We start from the raw sequence: 27,122 nt of genomic DNA, 5'->3' as shown, positions 1-27,122 counted from the left end.
CTTTTTTTTATTAATGTTTGACTCATTTTTGTTGTAGTCAATCTTGTAACCCTAATGCTACAGCCGCATAGCCGTGTATAAACTACAACCTGAGAAAAAAATAATGCATTGCATGAATACCTTTCTAAACAGAAATTTTCCATCTGAATCATTCATAGACTAAAAAATAAATAGCAAAGGACAAATATACAAAGAGAGACTGCCTCCTACCTCCAGTATTAGATCAGACTGTGCTGCTTCCCTTTTTATTTTCTGCCTTTATTTACTCGGACATCAGCACAACCTTCTGTGTTGCATGAACATCAAGAAATGTGTTTGCTTCATTAAAACAGATGTAATTAAAATATCTGTAAAAACAGATATACTCTTTCTTTATGAATACTGTATTTGGTTCTACCACTGGTTTATACCTAAAACCGCTCAGAAAACTGAAAAAAAAATACCCATTTCTAATCATTTGATTTTTATTTATTGTGTTTGGTGATTAAGTTTTATTTGTTTCAAGAAGGTATGAAAAATACAGTAACACTAATATTAACAAAAAAGTATTTTTTGTCCTTGCTGGTAGATATTATACTTTAATCCAACAAATACAAGTACACACATAAATACACATTAATCATCTTGGTAGTGTGAGAAGTAATCTTGGTTACTTAACCGGCTTTCATGACTATTTTTACTGTTGAAAGGCTTTCCAGTGTCTCGTGAATAATCCCCAAATCAAACCAACAGTTTACCTCACATGTGATGTTTGTTCTTTGTCTCTGATGATGCTGATTTGCACTAAATGCTGTTTGTTACTTTGTTTTGGATGGTAATGAGAGGAAGGAATTTTCTGCACACAGAAAAGCCTCAGTGATGATATTAACCGTATTCATCTAAAACATAGGAGGTCGCGTTGGGGAGTGCTGAGCTCAGCACACACAAGTGATTTCCGAGTACTCTTTACCGTCTCTACAAGTAAAATCATCCTTGATGAGCCCGGATAGAGCTGATCAAAGGGGTTAAAAGCTTCTTCATAGCTCTTTGTGAACCGTTTAAAGTGACCATTTAGATTCTTTAAATACTAATCAAGAGCTTTGTGATCCTCCTGATTAATTATCTGACTTGGCTCCCTCCAAATTATAATATTTATATTTTGAAGAAGGTTTTCTAATGTTTACTAGAAAGGGATTAAATGCATTTGACTGGGTTGCTGAAGTATGTAACAATGTAGTAAAAAGCAAAGAGAATGTAACTATTTCAAGTGGGTTTTTGTAAAGAGGTAACCAACCAAACTGTTGTCTGATTGCATATTAATTGAAAGTGCTTGGAGCATTTTTCACACAATAGGAATGCATAATAAAATGCATATTAATTCACATAATATGCAAAAAAAAAAAAAACCTTCTTAAAATCTTTTTGGAAGAAATGTTAGTTGAAGACACCACAGGTGTGTAAAGTTGCAGAGATTTCTTCCCTGTTTTTCCTGAACGTCCCAGAGAGATTTATTATGTAAAGAGTTAGTGGTATTGGCTTTTCCTCGTCTGCACTGGGATTATTTACATTCTCCAGCACAAAGCCTCCCTCTTCACAGGCAGGGCCGTGGCGGGAGTCCGAGGTGATGAAGGGCAGCTGCTTGTCAACCAGTGCGTGCTTTAAGCAGTCCAGGCATGCTTCCACTGTTGACACTGAGTGGCATACGGAGTTATAGGACATCCCTAAAGTGCATTTACATCACAGCAACAATCAGGTTTTGAGTCTGATGTTAGTTCCTGAATATATACATGTATATATATTTCTACAAACAACAGTAAATCTAAAACTTTCTTGCATAAACTTAGTGATTTTCAGTTTTTATTAGGGTTAAATAAAAACACCCTGAAGTTCCCTGCACTGACTTTTCTTTATATGATCTTTCCATACCAGGTGTGGCAATGTGGTGGCAGTGTGGAGGTCCTGCCTTGTGCTCGTATTGCCCACATCGAACGCGCTCATAAGCCGTACACAGAGGATCTGACGTCTCACGTTCGGCGAAACGCCCTCAGGGTAGCCGAGGTCTGGATGGATGAGTTCAAAAGTCACGTCTACATGGCTTGGAATGTCCCCATTGAGGTGAGTGATTGTGTTAACCTAGTTTTCATTTTTCATTTTATTGATATTTCAACATATGAGCTGTGGTCCCTACAGATTGTAGGAGTGCCTCAGGAACATGGAGCCTTCCGCGAGAAAATATTTTTTACTGTTTTCATTCCCATTAATTAAGACTAAAAGTCATATTTGAATTGTATAGCGAGAAAAATTGCAAACTAAAAAGATTGCAAATTACTAAAATGATGGCCATCTTTGCATCAGAACTGTGGATGTTTGTGTTGTCTATTAAATGCTAAGAAAGAAGAGATGTTGAACAGAAAACAAGCAAAGGTGAAAACAAAATAGTAGCTGCAGCTCAATCTGGGTGAATTTTCCCAGCTAAAATTGGATGCGAATAGTAATAAAATGATTTTACTCTAATGCCACATCTTGTTGGTTGGGGAGGTGGGATTCAACCTGGAGCAGTCAATATTTATTACTGGGGGAGTAAATAAAGTAATTCTCTAAATCCACAAATAATTGTGAATTACTTCAAATTTTATTGGAATTTAAAATTTAACAAAATGAGATCACCAATTAATGAAAATATTTAGGCTCAGTCCTATTTAAAAACTTTTATATACGGCCTTCCAAGGTTACATTGTACAACATTCAGATGAGTGAGACCTCACAAGGTTGTGTAACATAAAAGTTTTGAGATCATAATGAGGGTAAGAATGTGATGAACCTAATGTTTTACAAAACTGTCTTGAATTATCTGCAGGCGAAAAGTGATGCTTGTGAACTTTGTACAAATAAAATATGTAAGTGGAATATATACCAAGTAACAGTTTGTTTCTTACTGACAAGCTCTGACATCGGTATGGGCAAAGCTATCTGCACTTTCAAGTGATTAAATATGAGGAAATCTGGAAGGATTTCGTTTTGAAATTTTGGAAATGAGTAGAAATTATTTGGTTCCAGTGTTCTGAAGAACTAAAGAAGAAAGCAAACGTTTGACCTTAGGTACGAGATGAAAAAATTTCCTCCATCTAGCTCTTCAATAGGATAATAACACATAATGCATTTTCAGTTTTGAAATTCAAAAGTTTTCTTCCTGTGATAATCTTTTTGTTAGTTGATCCTATTTATCTGGATGTACTATTTGAAATAATTTGCATGTTTAAATTTGTAAACTAGTTTCCACCAGATTAACTTTATTATCACAAGATTATTTTCTGCAATTATATTGTTTAAAGGAATATTATAATATATGAAATGACTTTTCTAAACAAAACACCACAGATTCCATCATGTCATTATTTACTAAACAAAGATGTAGTCAAAGTGAAAAACAAAATTAAAAATTAAGCACAACCCATATTCTCACCCACCCATCCAAACACGCATATATATATATATGATTAAGTAAGATTCTCTTTGCCACTGTAGGATTTATCTCTTTAAAAACTGCAGGCTACCTTATTTCCTGTATTATTATGTGATGTTCCTGTTGCAGAAAACACACAAAGTAATTCAATCACACAAGGATATAAAGTTTAAGATTAAATATAGCCTTTAATATCATCCCCAAACCCCACAGGCAGAACTATCATTTCTCCAAGGTAATAAATGCAAAGCAGTGGTAATGTGGCAGTACACCAGTAAAGACAAAACATGGATTACATCAGTTTATTTTATTAAATTCAGCTAGAAATGTTATCTTCTGTGAAAACCAGAAGCAACAACCCTGAATGTGTTAGATTTTGCATTCATCACATGTCCTTTGTGAGCCATCTGTTATGACTTTCCACAGTTTTTATGGGCAGCATAATCATCCAGTGCATGCATTCCTTTTTTTTTTTTCCAAACGTCAAATCTAAACTGGCTAAAAGGTTTGAAAAGTCAAATACTTCAACAAATTGTGTGGCTAGGCTATAGTGCGAGCTGTAATGTCAGAAAACAAAACATCATTGAATAATATTGCCACAGCTCTTGTTTAGTTTGTAAACTACTGATCTTTTTTGGATTTTATGTTTCTGTAACCTTAAACAATTAGTCTTGATTTTAAAAGATAGACCCGCATGTATGAATATACTGAGTAAAATACCAAAAACAGCTCAATTAAACTGGAGCAATAAGTTACAAACTCTTTTCTGCTGCCACATCCTCTGAGGGTCACAGGTTGAGAGCTATCAGTTCTTTTCCAATTTCAGATGTTTTCTTAAAAAAGACCCCTGACACCTCTTAAAGACCCTCATGAAATGATTTCTCTGTCGCTTCCAGAGTGCTCTGAATTAGATTTGTGCTACAGAATAGATAGATTCTTAATATGATGCAGTGAAATGTTCTAAACTTGGGCAATAAAGAAATCATTGCCCAAGTCAATTATAATAATCAATTATTATGCTGGAGGCTGATAATAAAACGTAGACAGATGAACAAGGGAAGGAAACTGGATTAAAGCTGTGACTTAGTTGAAAACTAATTCATATTTTTCCAAAAGCTAAAGTTAATTTAATAAACCGAGATATTCCTAATTTAATTTAATCACATAAAGTTTAATTTAGTGAATATTTAAGATTGTATGTGGCAATAGCAATCCATATTTAAAAACAATTCTTGTTATCCCAGCTTTAGTTGTGCTCAACATCTTGATATTTATTTATTTATTATGTTTTTAGAATATATAGGTAGTGGGGGTTTTTTTTTATAATAAGCTGGATTTAGTCATAGCAAAAATTCTCCCGATGTTTTGAATATCGTATGCCCTCAAGGGGAAGTTAAATGTTTGCTGGATGAGTCTTTTTTTTCTAATTTGTTTGATTATGTAAATCTATTTTATAAATAGACGAATTGAACATCTGCAGGCAATTCATTCAGTCAATAACAAGGCATTTAACAGAGGCTCCACTCAAGAAGCATAAAATTTAGCCCCGGCTACGGTCCCATGGACTAACTACATACAAAACTCGTCTGTGTTAATTGAGAGCACAAATATCTGCGGTGTTCATCTGAAGTTTGCACCCATCTTAGGTAACATTTGAACAGCTCAGAGCATCAAAAATCTTTGTCAGCAACATTTACACCCACTTTAGTTTGACTCAACACAGAACAACAACCGATTGCAGAATAAAAAATGAATCCTTTAATAAAAAGGAGAAAGAGTAAAAGCCACAGCTAAATCCACTTTCAACTAAAAGCACATGGCAATTATATGCTAAGCCTAATTAAAGTGTTCTCATTCCAATTACAGAGCCTTGAAAGAGTCATCAATTGTTATATTCAGTGAGGAGTAGGTAATTTCTGCAGGATGAGCAAAATAGCAAAGTTTCTCTGACATAGCACCTACTTGTAAAACAAAAAATTTCAAAGGACATTGGAACATCTCCATTACTGTCTGTCCCTCACTAGAGTCAATAATATGGACAGGATCCTGTCCCCATATTAACGGACTCAAATAAACCCAGATTTTTTAAAATGAAAATGGAATAAAAAAAACATACTGAAACACAAAAGTTTAGTCGATTATTGGGCTATTCATACACATCTATTTATCATTTAGATAAATGGTAGATAATTGGTGAGGCATTTTATTCTTACTTTCTTAAACAGGCAACCTTTTGGATTTAGGTGTCAAAAGATGCACACCTATATCCACGTTCGTGGAAACAAAGAACAAAATGCAGGTCACACCGTAACTAATATGTAGTTCCGGTGTCCGAAAAAACTCTGACCAGAGCGGCACAGTTTCTTACTTCTTTATTGCATGCAAATTCATCTGAGAGATGTGCTCACAGGACTGCGAAATCAAGTTCATTGTGCTCCAAAGGTTGACACATATGATCCTGGCGTTGTTCACAATTAAACTCATAATTACGGTCCTCCATACTGTGCATGTTCTCCGGTCCATTTGGTGGTTCAGATGCTGTTTGTAGTTTGCAGTGGCGTAAATCATGAGCCAATCAAGGAAGAGAGTCATATTGTTTTTTCTCATTGCTGGATGGACATAAAATTAACTGAGCACATCTCCAGCCTTCCATAAATCATTTTAACAAAAATGACACGCACACAGAAAAAATCTTGCTCAAACAAGTACAAATGTGTTGTACATTCAGAACCATCCATTTTCTCTTTGTGACAATGAAAGTGTGAGCTAACCGGAAAGAAATACTGGAAAGTAAGAGGTAATTTTGCCTCTAAAGCCTATGAAGGGATCTATATTCACCCAAAGCAAATGATCTCACTTCCTTTCATGATGTTGCGATCAGACTGGGGTTATTTGACTCAGCAGCTGGATAACAGATTGTTTTCATGTCAGGAAAAGAAAAAAAAATTAAGTGCTTTTGGTTTTAAGAAACACAAACTTAGTTAGTAGAAAATATCTGTTACTAATATGTTACATGATTTACCTGTTGGCAAACCTTTTGAAGTTTTTTGTTTTGTCTTTACATGTATATCCATGTCTTTGTGTATGAATGTTTTTCTTTTAATCCAGGACTCAGGGATTGATATCGGAAACATCTCAGAGAGAAAAGCATTGAGGAAGAGACTGCAGTGCAAAACGTTCCGCTGGTACCTGGTCAACATCTACCCCGAGATGAGGATGTACAGCGACACCATCGCATATGGAGTTGTAAGCTTTCCTTTCCTTCACAGCTTTAATCCCGTGTCTAAAATAAACCAGAACATGCCTATAGCTGTGCCCAAGCAAATCCTTTAAATCCACCATGCTGCTTTGATGATGCATAAATTTACTGCACATTTTATGTTGCTTTGCTCGCTTGTTTTCATTAGACTTTTTTTTTGTTCTTTGCATTGATAAAGAGATAAATTAACTAAATCTAGCTTTATACGTGAAATACATTCCCTTGAAGGGCTTTGCAGCCACGTTTGACAGAAGTACTGACAGCCAGCAGGACAAGCTGGCTGCGCTTCTATTTACCCATTTCTAGTTGTTCTCAAATAGCTTTATTTCCACAGTCCTCCCACCTTGCATCAATACGACGCATCCTAACACAGACTGGCACACAAACTGCACTGTTAAAGCAGAGATTTTTTTGTGTCCTATGGATATTTTTGTATATTTTAGAAACTGACATGCAGTGGACTTACACAGAGGAAGAATAAACTGGCGTCTTTAGAATAATTTGTTCAGTTGAGTTTACTTCATTATTCTACATTTGTCACAGGCATTTGATGGGCAGTCGGTCCGGATGGCTTGAGGATTTGTTACATGCTGCTGAATGTTGACCTCATTTAATGCAAGAGAGAACAGGGTTTTTTTGTTTGTTTTTTTTTTCTATAATCTATGATGACGTTTTGTTATTTAAGATTTCCGCAGAAGTAAAGTCTTGTGATTTTAATTTGATGTGACTTTTTTTTTTCTTTTTGCCAGGCATTGTTTTTTTTTTCTTCTGGATATTTTGCAGCTTTAAATGAAGCACTATAAACAAAATGAAATAAAAGTACCAGTTTAAGGAAACACATTCTCCTCTTAAATGTTAACCTTATTCTAGGTTAACATTTAAGACCATGCAAGCAGTTTTGTAAATTGTTAGTTTGGTTAATGTGGTTAAATAGATGTCATAAAATTATTTAAAAGTATTTTGCATTTATATCTTAAAAAAGCGTATAATGAAATACTTTTAAAAATAGTTTTGCTTGAAAAAAACAATCTGGTAGGATTTTTTTTTTCAAGAGAAATTACATGAAGCTACATGAATGATAAAGGATTTCTGAAACAGTTGAGGCTGAATAGGCGCTATTGTATTTTGTTCCAATCCGATGTTTGGATAACTTAAAAAACAAAATAAAACAACAAATACTTTTATTGTTGAGCTCAATAGTTTAGCAGCACAAAGGGTTTTTGAATTGAAAATTGTATTTTGTCGATATGTGGTTTTCCATATAACTGATTACTTCATTACAGGCCAAGCAATAAACTCAATTGAAATTTTTAATCAAGTCCCCCTACAAGTAATTTAGTTTTTACTTTCTCCAAATCCTACAATGTCAGCTATTAATGATAAACAAATCCGTTTATTTTCTGTTTCGGTTTTGAGGATTGAGTCTTTTATTGCTAAACCAATCAGCCACCACAAATGACAACTCATTTACCTTCTTTTGCTCCCAAAAGAGCTCAAGCAATTAATGACGGGGTGCCATTAATAAATCTTTAGATCCCTATGCATCGTGTTGCATCTTTATGGATTATGCCTTTCCTGCAAATACAGGAGTTCCCAGGGAGATTAGAGGTCACGTGAATCCCAGGACACAAATTGTCCAGAACAACCATAGCAGTTACTTTAACCCTCTCTAGTCATAATGTTTTGTGGGGTTTTATTAACCTGACATGTAGTCGTGCATCTCCAGGCTTCGGTTACCCCGACCCTCAATCCTTGTCCCAGGAAGGTGAATATATGAGTTGTCATTTTAGCTCAATCATGTTTTTGTTTTTTTGTTTTTTTGCATTGATGATGTCAGAGCAGTTAAGTTGAATCTGAAGGTTTGTTTTAAACCTCTTTTATCACCAGGCATCATTCAAACCTTTCTTTGAAATACAACATTCATTACAGGAGCTCAAATGGGTTTTAAATGTGGCTATGCATTCACAGGTGTCAATCAGTTCTGTTTGTTTGCTGTTTTTTTTTCCCCCTGCATTCAAAATGTCTGGTCTTGTGTTGTTTACCTAACAGTGAAGGTACCTGTGGGTTTGCTGATTATCAGATAGAAGTATTTATCTCCAATGCAAGCTGGGAGCTGAAATCATTCCCAGATGTGTTTTTATTATCACCCGTGTTTGCCTATTTTTCTCTCCTCTAAAACCACTATCCCTGCAGCTTCCCACTGTGCACTTTGTACCTTGCAATCAGGGAGACCTTTGTCATGACGAGCATGAATAATTTTCCTTTGGGTCTGGAAGACTGAGTCATGTTCACGAAGCGTATCTCATTTGATTTGCATTTTTATAACGCAAAATTGACTTTAAGCAGATTCTGAAAACGTTTCTCATTTTGGATGTTCTAACCCACTCAAGCTTCTGCTGTACTTTTGAATTTTGATTCGGTTTTTATATTATGTGAATCACAGTAAAGGTGGGAGGCATGAACAGCTTTCATTCCCTCTGTGGTTGCAAACATTTTTACATTCTTGGAAACATTTTCATTACTAAAGTAAACTGCTGAAAACTTAACGATCCCTCCAATTCAGATGGGGAATAATGCTCTGCAGGAATTAGGAGAATTTATGGATGAAGCGACTTCTGTCTGCATGTGTTGCATTGATAATTTACAAAGTAAATCCCACCCAGGATCTGAAGTAACATGTTACAAACTCATATTTTTTTTTCATCTCCAAGCCTCCATGCTATAATAAACTTCCTGGGTCGACACTTCTTTCTCTTTTTATGTTATTCATTTCAGTGATTTGTTGACAGACTTATGGATGACAACGTAATAAATAATTATATTGTGACTTTTCAGACTTATTTAATAAAACAGATGGACTGGGGCCTGTTTGTTGGATGATATCTTATTTACACAGGATTTTAAGGCCAAATTATTGTTTATGCTGGTTTTACCAGATTCTGGGGTCCGTAAGGGTTGAATTAACTATTTATTTATTTATTTATTTTAAACTTCTATATTCTAAATATATCTTATAATAAAGTAACAAGTGTTTTACTGCCTGAAAAGAGTATTTTACTAGTTAGTTAATTTCTTTTTTTGTACTGTGTTCCATTAGATAGCTTTATTTGTTGTCAGACTTTATTGGTTGTTTCAGGTCACAAATAAAAACCAGTTTGCTTGAGAGGGGTGGATTTATGAAGATAAACATCTATTTATCTGCTTTTCACCCAGTATGTAGAGCAAAAAATTAGACAGTGTGTCAGAAGTGGATGTGTTACTTGTTACAATATTTGTTACAAATATCTGGTCAAACAATGTCACAGTTTTATCCCTCTGTAAAACAATGTTCTTTTTTTATGTACATTTCTTTTTTGTCAGCTGAGAAACTCTCTGAAGAATGATCTGTGTTTGGACCAGGGACCCGACAATGACAACGTCCCCATCCTGTATCTGTGTCATGGGATGACACCACAGGTTGGAGCCCTCTCTTCATATCCTTTTCTTTCTCTCTGTTCCTCTGTGGTACATCTTTTGTTTTTTCATCTGCCTCTATCGGTAGACTCTCATAAAAAGCACTCCCTTGCTTTTCAGTAACTTTTAACAAAATATTATAATCAACTTCTCAGGACTTGCTGAATAGAAATTGCATTTTTTTTCCCCCCAACAAAACTTACTATAAACATTATTGTGTTGTTTTCAGTTTTTCTGTCAGAAGATGTCTTTTTAGTAGAGCATTATAAGAGAGTAAAAACATTTAGACTAAATTTCAGCCCCATAGTTTTGAAGATCATAACAGCTTGTTTATAAGAGGCGGGTTTTTTCTCAGTTCTCATTACTCAATGTCCTAAACTCTCTGAACCGCTTGTTCAGGATATATTTCAGCTAAATAACCAGGAGTTTAAGTGTTAGCAAAGCATGATAATCATTTATTTTCTCCTGCCTCTTCCAGCTCATATTGATTGTTCCATCCCATTACATCTGAACAGATTGCTCTCAGACATTGTTAAACTTTCCTAGAGACAGAGATCTCCCATTGTTCTGCTCAGTCGGAGGAATCTGCAGGACACATTTTCAGACTTATTGCACCTGTGTTGATGACATCACAGCGGTGCAGATTTAAAACCTGATTCAAACTTACAGCCTCGTTTGATGATTACAAAACTTTTCTCTGTTGTGTTCTAAAAATGAACACATCAGAAACAAAAGAGAGATATCTTTGGAGTTATATGTGCTGCTACACATGATTCCTCACTTAAATAAAAACAGATTAACGCTGGTTTGCCAGCGGATGTCATATCACAAAGACGTATCTTTGCCAGTAGATGTTTCATCCTCCCTCTGTTGTATTCTGAGTTTCTGTGGAGCTTCACAGTTCATCTATGTAGTCAAAATGTATCTGGTTATTTCTGACAATGAAGGATTTGCATATGAAAATGTAACAGTATTTGTGAACCTTCTTCTGCAAAGCTAACCGCTACATCTAACTTGTGATCTGGATTTTTAAGGGTTTACCAACAACAGCTTCAGTTACAGTGTGAACAGTATCACAATCTGCGTTTATAAATTCAATTTGAAACTATCATTTTAACGGACACACTATTAGTTTCTCTGATTGGGGTTCAGCATGATGGGCAACATTTCAACAAACAAAAGACGATTAGAGAGACCCCTTATTATTTCAATGACAATCTGACTTTATCTGAATGTTGAATATGTTTTTCTTGTCTTGGTTTATTTTTATATCCTATACTGGGTTCCATTGACAAAAAGTCTCACTAATTTAGACTGAGAACCAAAACAGAAGTTCGAACCACGGCCAAATGCCAGGTTTATGCTGGTTCTTGGTTCTTTGAACATGTTTTCTGCTCCAAGTGGCTCATGCTACAGTCGGCTCCCACCAGTGGAGGCTTTTGCTGTGGGTCATGTAGGGAGTTGCCCAAGGCAAAACAATGTAAGTTGCACCAAGAACAAGTTTTCTATTGCTTTCTCTTTTTGGCATCTGCTATCAATGGGAGTTTGCACTGAGAATAGGGAGATTTGGCTTCATGCTTTGACTGGGACTCACTGCATTTTCTCAAACCTCAGGATCAGAAAGGACCTCCTGTCGTCGGCTGGGGATTCGACTGTTTCCAAGAAAACACTTGTCCTGATGTAGCAATGCTGCTAGTTTGGTTTAAAAAACTCTTTTAGAGAGACAAGGAGACCATGAACTGCTTTGGATCATCTTTGAGTTTTAATGTTGCATCACCAAAAAGTATTAGATTCCATATTGATTTCACTTGCTCCACTGTTGACTGCGATATTTTTTTGTAGTATGTCATAAATGTGTCACTATAAGTAGCTATTTCTTGAGCAAGCTTCGAGAACACCTCAGATATTGTGTTTCAGTAGTGGTTGCAAACAAAGGAGATAATTATTCTGAAAGAAACGCCACACATGGAAGGAAAAGTATTGCCAAGCTTGCAGATTGTCAGCAGACGTATGACCAAAAAAAAAAAACATGGTCTTAAAGCCAAAAACAATAGACAAAAACGTGATACTCGGCCCGACAGCCTGAGCTACTCCAAAAATGAGCAGCATAAGACAAAAGCCACAAGAAAGACAGCTTGCTCATTGCTGCCTCTTAAAAACAAAAGTCTGGTGTGAAGGAGGCTCTTTTGGCAAAGAATGATAAATAAGATTAGAGTGAAAGAATATCTACATATTTTTTGCTGCCAAAGAAAATAAGCAAATACTCCTCTAAATTGTTTAGGGTATATTGTGAATGATACATTTACTATAGTATCTTATTTTCCATATCATGCTTAATTTACTAACCAGTCGATATGTTAATGTTTCCATCGCTTTCATCTCTCTTTTTACAAAAAAAAAGCAAAGACATATTTAGGATATTCAGAGCAATGCAGAGCAATAATATACAGTAAATTAGAAGCACACAGTATGCATGAAAAAGTTCCCTGTGACATTATTATTAATTTTCTTTGACTGTTCTTGCTGGTTGAGGTGGAGGCGGGCAGCTAATTTTACCGGCTCTCAGCAGTGCACAGTTAGACACAGTGGTCCAGTCATCGTAGGCGTGGTACACCCTTCTAGCAGGTCATCTGCTAAATATGTGGGGTCGTTGGATGATGAGTGGGAGAGAGAAAAAGAAGATAAAGTTCTGCCACATAAATTACTACTTTTTGCTTTAAGCTTCCATGAGTATTTTCTCTTTTTACTGACTGATTTTACATTTTTTGTTAAACCACAAAAATGAACCCCAGACTTTTTAAAATCAAACTCTCTTTCTGTTCTTTTTTTACTGACCTTCTGGATCTTAAATTTCCACACAAGAGCGAATTAAAAGACTCATTTAGCACTAAATTTATTGTTAATTGCTCTGAAGCACAAAGTCAGACTACGGCAGGTTTTGTAAATACGTTACACGGTTTTGCATTATTCTTGCAAATAATTTATGGCTTTTTTCCAGCTTATCATAACAAAATTCCAACAGAGCGCGTGCAATTACTTATTTTTCTCTCCTATCCTGAATAAATAAAGAGCCTGTTTGCATCACCTGGTCCTTTCTTATGTTCTATTCACCCAGGAGCGGGGTATTTTTAGCCTTAGATGTCTGTTTCATCCTTAATGACCTAGCCTCATTTACTGCACAGTTAAGCACCTTTATGGGCATGTGGAGCTCTGGGTGAGGGAGCAGCTAAATGTCAACGGTGAGCAAACACTTTTTCACTTTAGCATGTGGTCTCTCTTTCAGAATGTGTACTACACCAGTAACCAGCAGTTCCTTGTCGGACTGCTCAGTCCCACCGTAGACGACGACGACAACAAGTGCCTGGTGGATGTAAACGGCAGGCCACGCCTCATTGAGTGTAGCTACGCCGCAGCCAAGCGTATGAAGCTCCACTGGCTCTTTACTCAGGTGACGATTCCTAAAACATGCTGTCAACTTTGCTACTCTTTCGCCTCCTCAGTTCAAATTGGCCAATCACGTCAGGCTTCCAGAGAAGAAAAAAGAAAAACAAGGTTAACTTAGACAAATATGATGTCAACATTTGTCATGCATATCCACATACATAATTTATGTTGACCAATCAAACTTCCTTATAAAGCATGTTCTTTTGAAGCAGACATAATTTTTAGCTACAACACAAGATGGCTGCCAAAGAGGGCGCACTCACATTGCAACAACCAAACTTATTAGCAGTACGCTGGCATACAACAAACAACATAGCAGTGATTGCAAGACGAAGCTTCATGAAGCCCTTCAGCTTTCCATCCAATTGCTCCATTCATGAGCAGAAGCTGCATAATGCTTCATTTGGGCTACTGCGCCACCAAGCAGACAGTGCATGTAAAACGGGTGAAGTGAATATAGTGCCATGACATTGGGTATGATCTAAATTATCATTTGTGATACTATGTCTGGATCAAAAGGGAAAGTGAAAACTGAGAGGACAGATGACTGCAAAGTGAATGGGCTAATGCTACTTTGTAACCGTGCCTCGACACAGAAGGACACTTGCCTATAATATAGAGTAGTAAGAGAAGAACTTAGTGATTTTAAAAGGTTTGCTAGGAACTACAACAGTTCTCCTGGCCTACACAGAATCCTTAAAACTGTTTACTCTAAAAACACCTATGGTTAAAGTTTTTTGTATTCTTTTTTTTTTTTTCGTGGCAGGTGCTTGAAAATATTGGATGCATTTTAAGGAGCTGTTTATTTTGTGAATCACTGAAACTATACATTTGATATTTCAAGCTTTGGAAATATAAGCTATTTTAACAGAACCAGCGGACATCTCACTGCGTACCCGATAATAGCAATTAAGCTGGTACATACATTTTGTGGCCTCTGAGGGCTGTCATTGCCGCAGTAATCACAGGCTTCCGTTTCTCTAGCAGTAAGATGTGACTTATTCCATGTAAGTGCTCTGAAATTAGGCCTGTTTTAGAACAAAAACATCATCCTTCTGACCTTCTCGACGCTGCACTGCCACCGCTCATTTGTCTGCCTGGTTTTACACCATCATCGGCAAAAAGGTTTTTCATGCTCGAGCTCGGATGTCACAGATCTTCACACTGATCTTTATTTTAGTTAACGCTGCATAATGCAGTAAGCGCTGTGGGAGCGTGTCAGCGAGGCTGAAGCTTATCATGTCTCCGAAATGTGGCATCAATTATTGACATGGTTGTGACTGCACATGTGCAAAGTGTTGAACTGAAACGGAAATAGATCACTTTGATGCAGCCAAAGCAACTTTACGAAACTGAAGGATCTGCAAATAAAAGAGGGTTTATTTGATCTCGCTACAAATAACACACCAATCTGCAGGAGACCTTCATGACTCAAGATATTTTAATCTTTTTCCATTAAAGCTGCAAGATTGTTTCACTTCTTTTAGTCACCACAAAATCCACTTATTGTGATTGACTTTAAGTTGTGCTTTGCAGAATGAATGTAATGTGTATAGATGTGCACACAGATTAGTCAGACTTGTTCGAATTGCAGGAATGCCTTTTTATTCATTACATATAAATACCCATTGTTCTACCAGGAAGACAGAAAATCCAGCTTAAACCCCACAGACTGTGGCATAAATTAGATCTTCTCACGTTCACTGATCAGCAAATATTTGGAGATTTGTATTGTACGAACAAAGGAGCAAAGCTGCAACTCAGCATTTCATTGTACAGACTTAGAGTCATTCAGAGTTTCATTTTGGACTTGCACCTCACGTTTGAAAAATTTATTATTTCTCAATTCTTGAAATAAGAGCTGACAAGTTAAATTTGTGAACAATAGGAAAATTGTGCAATGAAATCCTTCTGAATTACTTTTTTTTCCATTACTTGATATCTTTCTGTAAATAATGACATTGTCAATGTTAAGTAAAACTCAACTGTCCTGCTATCATCATCCTTTCAAAATGTGATCCGCATAGTGCAACAAAATTATACTTTCCACTTGGCAACTTTTGCATTTACTCTTCTTAGTTTCTAATACGTTGCTGAAGACAAATTAAAATAAACTTTTAAAAATATTTTCTGAAAGAAACTACTACTGCAGTGTATTTTTTCAGTAACAGATGTACAATAATAATAAAACTGCTAAGTGACGAAGTGTGTCATTTCACTGCATGATTTAGCAAAATATAACCTGACAAAAAACATTATCGAGAAAAAAATAGCTTTGTTTTTTGTAAATTTTGTCGATGACATCACAAGAGGCACAACAACCAGTAAAGGTAATTTTCTGCTTTTATTATTGACTGAGACAGTGTTACATCTGTCAGGGCCAAGTAAAGTCTGTAACAAAGAACTGAGAACAAAGTGTGTTACAACAAAAGAAACATATTTTAAAGAAGCGTGCAAAAATATCTTTGCAACTTTTCATAATCAGATTCAGGGCTGATGTCTGCGGTAAACAGAAAACAATATTTTCTATGCATATGTGTCAAGCAGACAGTCATTGCTTCAGCTTTCGTAACCTTTCCTTCCCACCAACTCCATCAGCATGAGTCATTGCTGGACGAACTTATGGGTATCAGTTAGTGAATGTAGCCAATATTCAAGAAGCTACAGCCCAAGCAGAATTCAAGCTAATTTCATGTTTATGTTTTTATGTTATTTTTGTTAACTCAAATTCTGGACACCTGTCTTGGGTGAACACTGCCTGTTCCTTTATATACCTCTTTGTCCTATCAGGGTCGACCCTGCAAGAAGTAGGGGGTATAGTGGGTGGGTTGAGTGGGAGGACAGACGGACACTAGGAAAGAGTGCAGCTGAGTGTCAGTGAGTCGTGGTTGCGTGTAGGCATAAGTGATGAGTTTCTTTGTGTATGATAAAGGTGTATAATAAAAATCTGAGCAAGCTTCCTTTAAACTTTGTGGTGATACACCAATAAAGCACATCATTATAACCACTATGGACACCTTTATTCATCTACGCCTATGCAGTGCAATACTCAACAATCTGTGAGGGACTGTGTATTCTGATATCAAACAGGATTAACTTATTTAGTAGTTTCAGTTACTGTATTTCATATTCAGTTCAATTCAATAAGTTTATTTATATGGCATCAATTCATATTAAATATAATGTTGGGGCACTTAACAAAAAAAAAATCATTTCAGTTTTGTCACATAAATTCCAGTTGTTCCTAGTTATCAAACAGTACATTAAACTCAGTTAATTATTTGAAGTAGTTTAAAACGTTTTCATCTAAGGAAACCCAACAGATCACATCAAGTCATTGACTTTCAGCATTCATTCCTCCTGGACAAACATTTTGTGATGACAGAACACTGTCATGTTGTGTTGTTGACTTTAAAGTAAACCCTCATACCAAGCATGCATGTAGCGATAGTGGAGAGGAAAAACTCTTTAACAGTAAGAAACCTCCAGCAGAACCTGGCTCAGTACAAGCAGTCATATGCCACCATCGATTGTTCACTCAGGCTTAACGTTTCTCCCCACATCCATCAGAGAGCTTTGGCCACCCACACTGTTGCCAGTTCACAACTTTCGCTTCCTTCCCTTGCAGCACATTTGATAGATTCTGACCACTGCAGACAGAAAACACCCTCTCATGACTTGCTGATGCATCCACTTTAAAGACCAAATGAGTACTTACTGCCTAATACATCATTAATAAGACTGTGTTCACACTGCAGCCCAAAGTGACCCAATTCAGATTTTTTTGTGCCATAGTGCGACCTGTATCTGATCGCTTCATGACAGTCTGAACAACACAGGTCGGAATTTTTTCAAATGCAACTCTGGCCACTCGGATAGCCGAGACATATCCGATCTTTTCAAACATGACCTGAATCTGAACGGCCATCTGACCTGAACATCATTGATACTCGACAAACGTTATTATTCTGCATTCTGATACAAGCAAGCCAGAAGGAAAACAGCAACAATGACAGACAATAATAAGGATTAAGCTGTTAATTTCTTGGCTCCGGACAACAACTTCAAAATTATAAGCTATGCTCCATCGATAGCATCCACGTTTACTTCCGCAAACACTGAACACGCTCTCTATCTGTGACATTATTGCACCCTCTTCTGCTCATGCAGGACACTTTCAGGTCGTTTACAGTTCACACTGGAAATCACATACAAGTCGCATATATTTGGAACGACCTCGCCAAAAGTCCAATTTGACAAAAATCTGAATTGAGTCACTTCAGGCTGCAGTGTGAACGTAGCCTGCCTAACAGGTGACAGGTTTAAGTGATAATCATGATTGACTTTACCTGTCAGAGTCCAAAACGCTATGATTGATTGGTGCAATGTGTTAGTCTGTATTCTGCTCTTGTAGGATGGCCACAGGTCCAGGTCTTAGATTGTGGTTTTCTGGATGCAATGATTCATGATTTGGCACAAGCCGTCCGCACTTAACAGTCCATAAATAAAGGATTGCAGCATTTGCTATGAATCTGTTACGTATTATAAATATTGTTGGTGCTTTCACAGAAAAGCCAAACTTGTGTAGAAAAACACCAAGAATAATTTATATCACAGTCTTTATAAGCTGTCACATTCTTGTGCATTTTTCCTCCCACACCTTTCAGATCCCCTTCAGTGAAGAGCAGAGCTCTCTCTATACAACTCTCTTAACACTGTATTGACTGCTAAAGGCCTCCTCTTTGGTCAACCCTGACACTGTAATGAGTAACTACTGCTTCATTCTATCAGAACTCAGTGTTGGGCTTTTAGCCATCTGATGGGCTCTTTCTGTTCAGACTCTGGCCATCATATAGCTTATAGACTGTTTTATTCTGCATCTTTCTTTAGCATTTTTTGTATTATACGTTAGATCCTAATATTGAAATTTTGGCCTTGAACGTAAACATGAAGTCAGTTCCTTCCTTTACTACATATTTTCATTTTGTCAATAATCTGAGAAAGTGTGTTTTCTGTTCTTTCTGATTCTTTGCCTTTAACTATGTTGACATTATCTGTTGGGCCCGACGAGGAAGGCACTTCTGCAGATTACATTGATATTCCTTAACAGCGATGTGGGTTTAGAGAGGGGAAGTTGCGTTCTGCTCAAATTGCTCTTCCCGAGTCCAGCACAATTCTAACTAGCCTGCTTTTATCTTTTTTCAGGGAGGATCTATTCAGAACAGAAAATCAAAGAGATGCCTAGAGCTTGCGGTGAACAGCGACAATGAGTTTGGCTACCAACTGGCTCTGCAGAAATGCTCCGGACAGAAATGGTTCATCACAAATGTGCTGTTTAGCAACTTGCTATGATCGTGTGCCGAAGGAAAACACTGGAGTCTTTTTCAGAGCACGTTTTGTGTGTATCTGGCTGCATATCAGCGCTGTGTGAAAAGGATAAGAAGCAGGAAAGCGCTGCATGGTTGGATAAGTTCATTTTGAGCCATGATGTCCTCTGATGAGCGGCCATCATTTCATCCTAAATGTTAAACATTTTATTTCACCAACGAGATCAGCCATAGGTTGCAGATATTTTGCATACTTGACAAGATGGTATATTTAGTATATTTTATGGTAAATGTATTTTAGTCAGATTTCTGTTGACCTGCTTTTTTGTTTTGTTTTGTTTAAATTTGCTACTGTGTAGCAAGCTTTCGAAACCTGTAATTATTTTGTAATTATTTTTATTTTAGTGTCTCAGGTCTGTAGATTTACTACTCAATGAAGCTGTACAGTTGTGAGAAATGTTGGAATAAATTGGGACATGATATTTTATAAATGTTAAAAGTTTTCTTATATGTATATCAGTAAAAACAAAAAAATGATGAGAACTACTGAGTAAAAGTGCCTTTTATATTCGTTGCCCAAAGGTGTGTGATACCATTATTGAAATTAAAAGTATTCAAAATTACAATTCATCTCTATAGTTTGCTGTTCCTTTTATTTATTACATTTGTTTACGTATATTAACCTACTTACCTAGTGACATATTTCAAAATGTGTGTACAGCTTAATGTTTCTCTTTAAGATAATACTCACTAGCTACTTTTTCAGGTAAGTCTTGGTGGAATAGCGGGTTGGATCCATTTTTGCCTTCAGACATGCCTTCCTTCTTCACCGTTTTAGATTCGGCAAGCTGTGGTAAACATCCTTCCTCAGAGATTTTGGTTTATATTGACGGTTGCTGCAGATTTGTCAGCTGCACTTGAGGAGAATCCTCTATTAGATTGAAATCTGGTGATTGCAGAGGCCCCTGGAGTACAATGAACTCGTTGCCTGTTTAAGATGTTTTGAGCTTTGTGACATGATGCATTATCTTGCTGGAAGCATCTGACAGCATATGGGCATAATGTGGTCCTAAAGGGATAGAGATGTTCAATAACAATCTTCAGGTTGCCTGTGGCTCCTTAACAGTGCTCAATCTTTCTCAGTTTGAACTTCTTCAGCATGTTGTGTTTGCCATGTCTAGACAACCAAATGCAATGAGTTGAATTTGTAATTTGCTGAATTGTGTTTACAAGTAAATGTCAGGGTATATCTACAACACTGAGTGTATGCAAGAAATTATTCATGGTTTTGTGGCACTAGTGGACATTATTCATACCTTGACATGAAGAAGGGCAGAGAAAGAAGGAGAAGGCATGCAGGAAATAAACTTGGGGCCCGGAATCAAACTTGTTATTAGTGCATAATAATATAGTCTCACCTGCTCTAACACTGACTGACATGGCCTCCACAATGTTTATTTTTTTATTAGATACAACTATTCTGATGAACACTACTCACCTAACAGGTTAAAATGAGGCATGTTTGCGATGCAATAGTGTATGAGCTGCACCTGCTTTCTGTTACGCTGCACAGAGCCAAAAGTGGATGGATGGAACAAATGGAAAGTCCATTTAAACTGGGTTTTATTTTTGCCCTCCTCCAAGTTTCCACTTCGTCTGAAACACCAGCAGAGCCATTGTCAACATAATGTTTTGTTGCAGCCTTGGCTGCGTCGTCTTTCGACACTGTTCTTCACGGCCGTCACCTGAAGGTGAGGTCTTTGTTTCAAATTTCACTAAGCCCTAGCTTTTCTGTGTAGTCTGTGTGTTCTTTCTGTCCATGCCCAGGCTTGTTAGAAGTACTTTGATTACCTCCTACAGTCTAGAAAAGTACATATTACGTTAAGGAGTAATTCTAAGACTTGAAAATACATAGTTGTGTTGTCTCATATCTTTGCTTGTCTCACTTGTTGCACACCGATTTGGGGATAGTCTTCCTCTGCTTATCCAAGAAACAGAAAACAATTGAAGTCATTGTCTTAAGAGCTTGACGTTTCATTATTAGACTTTGTAATTCTTCAGTTGCTTTGAAAACGTTAACATTTTGTCATTTATAAATTATTTTACAGTCATCTCTGCATGTGCTTGAGTATCTCTTTTATTCCAGATATGTTGAACTTGAAAATTTCTCTAGATTGTAACTTTATTTTTGCTTAACAAATCAAACATATACAGACTGCTAACTTGTACACATTCAGAGGCAGCCTTCGGCGGGAGTCATGAAGGTGATGTCTCTTTTTAATGACAAACGCAGAGGAGAGAAGCTGCGAACTGGAACAGCTTTCTGCTGCAACTGCTGGTGCACCTGGGGTGGAGACGAGCAGCACAGCATGTTTTCAACATGCCGGTCCTAATTACCTTCCACATTCAAGTAGAGCTTGGCAAACCATAGTATTAAATTTACATGGAAACCCACTTTCATCAAAAGGACCACCCTGCTAATGCGTTCTAACGTATGCAATAAGAGCAGCTCTGCACGTGCAAATTTGTGAGCGAAAGAAAAGCGTACGCCCATGCACTTTACTTACATCTTCATGTGGCTGATCGCTCGCCTGCTGGTGTGCTTTCCAAACAGCACTTTTTAGCTTTGAACTATGCTGCACAGGGAATACGTGCCGCTGATATTGTCATTATAGAATGCATATTTTTCACCCTGGCTGCTTCAGCACGTTATCTTGTACTAAAAATGATAAATGCTGAGGCTGGATCTAAAAATGTGCTTCTCTTTACTTATTGTCTGCCACCGAAGATAATGCCGTTCCTAGAAATGTGAAGAAATGGCTGCAGCCGACTGGCTCGTGCTGTTAGGGAGCTGTGGAGATGTCTCTGCATGCCCACGAGTCACATCTAATATCTTAGAAAAGTGCTGCCCCAATTTTGATCAAAACAGGGTTATAATATCTCTGTCCTCCCCTAAGAACTCATTTTTGCCAAATGACTGTCTTTGGCCTGTCTCAGTGGAGAAGTACTGATGTTTAGCTTATCTAAAGTGGAATTAAATTTTGACAGAAGTTGTTTTACACCCGTTTATGTTTTTGCAGAATTATACTTTGTTTAAAAGATTGCAAAAACTCATGGCATGAACCAAAGGAGCACAGAGTGATCATAGAGTAACATATGCACATTTTAAATTTAAAATAAGGGTTGTCCTGACACTTTTGCTCTCTCTGTAGCTGAGAAGGTGTAGTGCAGTAGATGTCAAAAAGAGCAACTGAGAAAGCAGTGAAGTCATTGTCTAAATTAAATTATAATTAACTAATAGTGCAGGATCACTTCTGATGCTGTCCCAAATTCAATCTCCCATTAAATTCACAATTTAACTCATATACAAAATAGTACAGAAGTGAGGTGGGAAATTATTATATGGCCTCCAAAATCAATAGGTCATATCATTATAAAAATATTTTGGTTTTAAAGCTTGCAGTGCTTATTACACACCACTTAGAATGGTATTAGCTCTGTGGTAATTTTCAAACTTTTTCTATAGCACTGGTATGACATTTATTTTAGTTTTTTTTTTAAGACAACTTTATTTCCCAATATGTCACACCATTCCCTTTTCCTTTAAAAATAAAACACAAGTCGTCTCCCATATCTTATTGTGTTCCATTTATAATTCATCTTTAAGCCTCTTCGGGGAGCAAGCAGACTCTGAAAGGCAACCTACCACATCTCGTCATTATTTTCTGCACGAGATGCGCAGAAACATAAAACATGAAGGAATACGTTGGCAGAAGTCGTGATGTGATCAGGGGAATCACCTGAGTTTTAAATAGTACATGGAAAAGGGAAGTAGCCTGTCAGAAGCGAGAGTATCTGTTTCCCTCCTAGGATGCAGGAAGGAAATTTCCTCTGCCGTCTCTCATGAAGGAGAGCCACAGACAGCTGAGGGGAAGCTGTCAGTACTGCAGGGCATATGGGACATCAAAAACAGATGCAGAAACTGGGAATTGTTTTAGCTAGTGCTTCTCTATTGAAAATAAACATAAAGCCTTGAAAAGATGAAATGACTTGTCATTTAAAAACTATGGCTCCCCAGCAGAGAAAAGCAGATTTCCCAGAACAGTCGTGGGTGTTATGTTTGTCCCTGTAAGGAGGTACACATGGGTATATATATATATATATATATATATATATATATATATATATATATATATATATATATATATATATATATATATATATATATATATATATATTTTTTTTTTTTTTTTTTTTTTTTTTTTCTGAAAGATAAAGTTTTAGTTGTTAGCATGGTTCAAATGAGCAAAAATAATTTTGAGAGATAACACCAGGCCTCAACGTATAGCTGAACAAATCAGCTGAAAAGATGTGACAGGAGGTAATCGCCTTCACATGCAGTTTAATCTTTGCCCTTTACTTTTTACACTCAAGTGTTTTGAGCTATTAAAATGTATGAATTGACTGATTGGTTTATTTCTATGCATTTCAGTCTGTGTTTTAAGTAGAGGAACATTGTGAAATTTGCAGTAATGAAAATGAAAATGTCCAAAAAATAATAATAAATAGAAACAACTTCTGTTTCTCTTATTGCAGATGTTAGAGGTACCAGTACTTAAACAGGAAAATATATTCATGGGCTGGTTACTAACAGGGCAGTGTTGGGCTGCATCTGGTTCTGTCCCAATGGTCCAATTCAATCTTCCATTAAATTCACAATGTAACCTGCAAAATCCACAAATACTCCTAGATTTGTGGAAATATATTCACTCCTATTAAAACAGAGCTTCTAATGCAAGATCACATTTCATAGCTACTCAATGCTCCGTCAGCACTTAGTTTGAGGTTGAAAACAGTACTGGATAAAATACCTTAGTGGTATTTCTATTTGAATCTTATGACAAAATAAAAATAAACTCCTCCAAGAAGTGCCTACATCCTCATTTCTCTCCAACTTATCTACAAACCCACAATATATGTGAGAAATATTTGTAATGTTTAATGACTTTTTATATAATTGTGGTGCATGAAAGCACATGGGATTTTTTTTTTGTTGATGCAGGTAACCTCATGGGGTTCCTCTCAAAACAAACTTTTATTCCACCCAAGATCAGTTGCTATGCAGAAACAGTTTTGCTTTGAGGCCTGTTGGCATTTATGTATGTCCTTTTTTCATTTCGTCAACTTGAGAAACATCTATGTAATAGTGAAAATAAAATAAAACAATTACAGTATAATCCACTTTATTACACGGACTGTGAAGGTTTTCCCAACAATCTGTTTGCCGTGATGTTCACAGTGAAAGGGACCTTATAGTTGCTGCTGCTCTCTGAATTCAAAACATATTGCTTGGGCACTAAGGATTGTGAAAAACTCAAATCTTTTTATGTTTTTGCAGTTTGCTCGATTGCCCAGAAATATATGATACCAGCAGAAAATACCAATGAATTCCTCTGGAAATAAATGCTAAAACTGTATGGCTCTCTGATGTTGTTAGAAAGTTATTACAGCTTTATAAGCCCAGTTAACCTCATGTTGGTCTATAAAAGGCTGCTCAGCAGAAATTCCTCTGGGGATAAAATATCAATCACTCTCAAAAAGCAAACAAGCCAGCAGAGCAAAAAACAGATGTAATAGTGATGAACTCTAAGTTTTCAGGTGTTTGAAAAGATTCATATTGTTCTTTTACAAAACAGAAGTATAAAAAACAGTTTGGGTTTAAAGAACCTCAAAAAATACATTCATATGAAAAAAAAAATCTAATTTAATTGCATTATATTTGGGTTGCTTTTCTTCTAAACTGTTGATATTTGACACATTTCTCTTTAGGTGTTTAGAATATGCTTACATAAAAATCATGCAATTCAGGAAAATAAAAGTGGGGAAAAAATCCATAAACAAGTAGAAAAAAAATTAATTATGAATTACCTTTTTGATCTGATTCTGGGAGACATTTTAAATAAATTAAGCAAAACAAACTAGACAAAACAATTCAGTAATAAACACTAAACTGCTTTGAAATAAGAACACTTGTGAAAAGTATTATTATGAACATAAAGATGACTGTGTATAGTCTCCAAAAATAATTCTTGATAGCATTCACAAAAATTAAAACATAACGAAGAAACACAAAACCAGGTGTTGGCTGCTGTTAATCCATCAGTACTCTCTTCTGCTCACATGTTGCCTAAACAGCAAACAGCTGTAATAAGAAAACAACTTCTCATCATTTAATTCTCACATTAAATATTGCAAAAAAAAAATCTTCACCATCTTGTTTTTCATTTTAAATCATGCAGTTTTGGAGAAATATGTGTGTGAAGGTCATTCTTCTATCTAGTTCCAGAGGTAATATCTCCAGTAATTTCCCCAGGTCCGTCAATGTCTCTTTTCTTGTTTGGTTCCAAACTGCAGCCTCACAGCACACAGAGCAGCTCCTTGTTACAACACAAAACTAAATAATGGACTCTGCAAAGCAGAAGTGTACAACAGACGCTTCCTAAGGGTTCAACACATGCAGTGTTTTAAGTTTCTCTTCAAGTGGACACGTTGAAGGCTAAAAAAGTTTACTTGTACATTTCATGAAGTGAGTTCAATTGAGCATCCATCGCCGTAACATTTTCAACTTTGTCTTTCCCTCTTGAAAGAGGGATGAGCACAGATTTTAAAGAAGATTAATTGCTGAACAGCCTGAATCACTCTCTACATTACTTTTATTACTGCTGTTATATCCAGTCAGTGAGAGGATGTAGGCTGTGGCATTTTATCGATTCGATCTTGCGTTTGACGGTGATGGATGAGCTCCCATTTAGAGGTCCATAAATCAGATTAAACAGTGAAAATCAGTATTGACTTTGGAATCTGCAGCCTGTTTGCTTTTGCATTTTAGTAGCTTCATCATGAGGCTAATCTGACATCTTTGGAAAATCTGAGTTTCGTTCCATGTTTCAATCAGCAATCGATAATGTCTTAATTACCTTTTTTTCTTTCAAATGTATACCTTCATTTGGTTATGCTTTGTCAATACAATCTGAGCCAAACCTTTTAAAAAGAAAACTAAATTTCTGTTCATTTATAAATTCATGCTGTTTGTTAAAGCTGCTGCACTAGAGTTTTGTAGTATTGATGTTGTTCTGTGAGTGTTTTGGTGAAAGTTGTTTGGGAAAATATGTAAAAAAAAAAAAAAACCCACATGTAAAAAACATTTATTAACTTTAACATCCTTACCTTGATATTTATAAATTAAGACATGAAAATGGTTACTCTCAGTCCTACCTTCTGAGAAAACTGTAGAAGCAGTTTTTGAAAATATAAAGTCTCCTTGTCCTGCATTTTGATGTTTGCATTGGATCCAAGTCAAGCATGAAATGAAACTTATCAGCTCCAGTATATAAGACATTTTCTCAACAAGTTATCAACTTTAATATCAATACATGTTATCATCCAACGATAAAGGTATAATGCTGTGACATGAAAGTTTTCTTGCTCTAACAATATTTCAATGTTTTATAATATATCACAGTAATATTTATAATGTAGGAATATGAAAAGTTTTGTAATGTGAAAGTGTATTGTGCAAACATGGAAAGCATGATGCCAGAATATGAAAAATGTCATGCTGTAATGTGATACAGTGTTATTTTTCATTCTTTTTTTTCTTTTTTTGCATGGGTAGAAGCTCCTGCTTCAACATTTTACTATAAAGTGAAGGATACAACTCTAAAAACATCACTGTACTATCTGTCAAGAACAGATCCAGTGTCATGCTCTGTAGCTACTTTGCTGCCAGTGAAAATGACTGTTATAACAATACAGCTGTAACACACATTGTCACTTGTCATGGAGAAAATAAACCTTTAACCTAAAATGTTTTTCCAACATCCTGACCTTTATCGTCTATTTAATCCATCCATGCGTTTTGCTAGAAGGCATTTAGCAAACTCTACACTGTTTCTGCTATTTTAAAAACAAATGTATTATTTCACCATTCAAACCATTTTTAAAATACAAGCAGAAATTTTAAACAAGCAGGAGGTAAAACTACTTCCTCGTGAACAACACATCAAAATACCATCAGAATCATTCTCAGTATGACAAGGCGAGTAATTTTTTTTAGCATGTCCTTGTGAGCAATATGTGTTTTTATATTTTAAGGTGTAAATGTGAGGTAACTGCTGGCAAACTGACTTAGTTTTTA

At 36.2% G+C, this 27,122-nt stretch overlaps 1 protein-coding gene across 2 annotated transcripts in view; it reads left to right on the top strand.

Moving 5' to 3' along the window:
• The window catches only part of galnt18b (UDP-N-acetyl-alpha-D-galactosamine:polypeptide N-acetylgalactosaminyltransferase 18b), a 98,576-nt gene extending 79,021 nt beyond the window's left edge, over positions 1-19,555 (top strand). For both annotated transcript variants that reach the window (XM_008405288.3, XM_008405290.3), the window contains 5 exons: positions 1,909-2,094; positions 6,551-6,688; positions 10,062-10,157; positions 13,438-13,602; positions 18,804-19,555. In XM_008405288.3, coding sequence (XP_008403510.1) covers positions 1,909-2,094; positions 6,551-6,688; positions 10,062-10,157; positions 13,438-13,602; positions 18,804-18,950 — 732 coding nt within the window. In that variant the 3' untranslated portion in view covers positions 18,951-19,555. The remainder of the gene's footprint in view (positions 1-1,908; positions 2,095-6,550; positions 6,689-10,061; positions 10,158-13,437; positions 13,603-18,803) is intronic.
• The last annotated feature ends 7,567 nt before the right edge of the window (positions 19,556-27,122 follow it).

The sequence above is a fragment of the Poecilia reticulata genome, chromosome 3, assembly GCF_904066995.2.
Source record: "Poecilia reticulata chromosome 3, P_reticulata-male-v2, whole genome shotgun sequence".
NCBI lineage: Eukaryota > Metazoa > Chordata > Actinopteri > Cyprinodontiformes > Poeciliidae > Poecilia > Poecilia reticulata.
The sequence above is the reverse complement of the archived record's forward strand: the minus strand, read 5'-3'. Positions and strand labels throughout refer to the sequence as shown.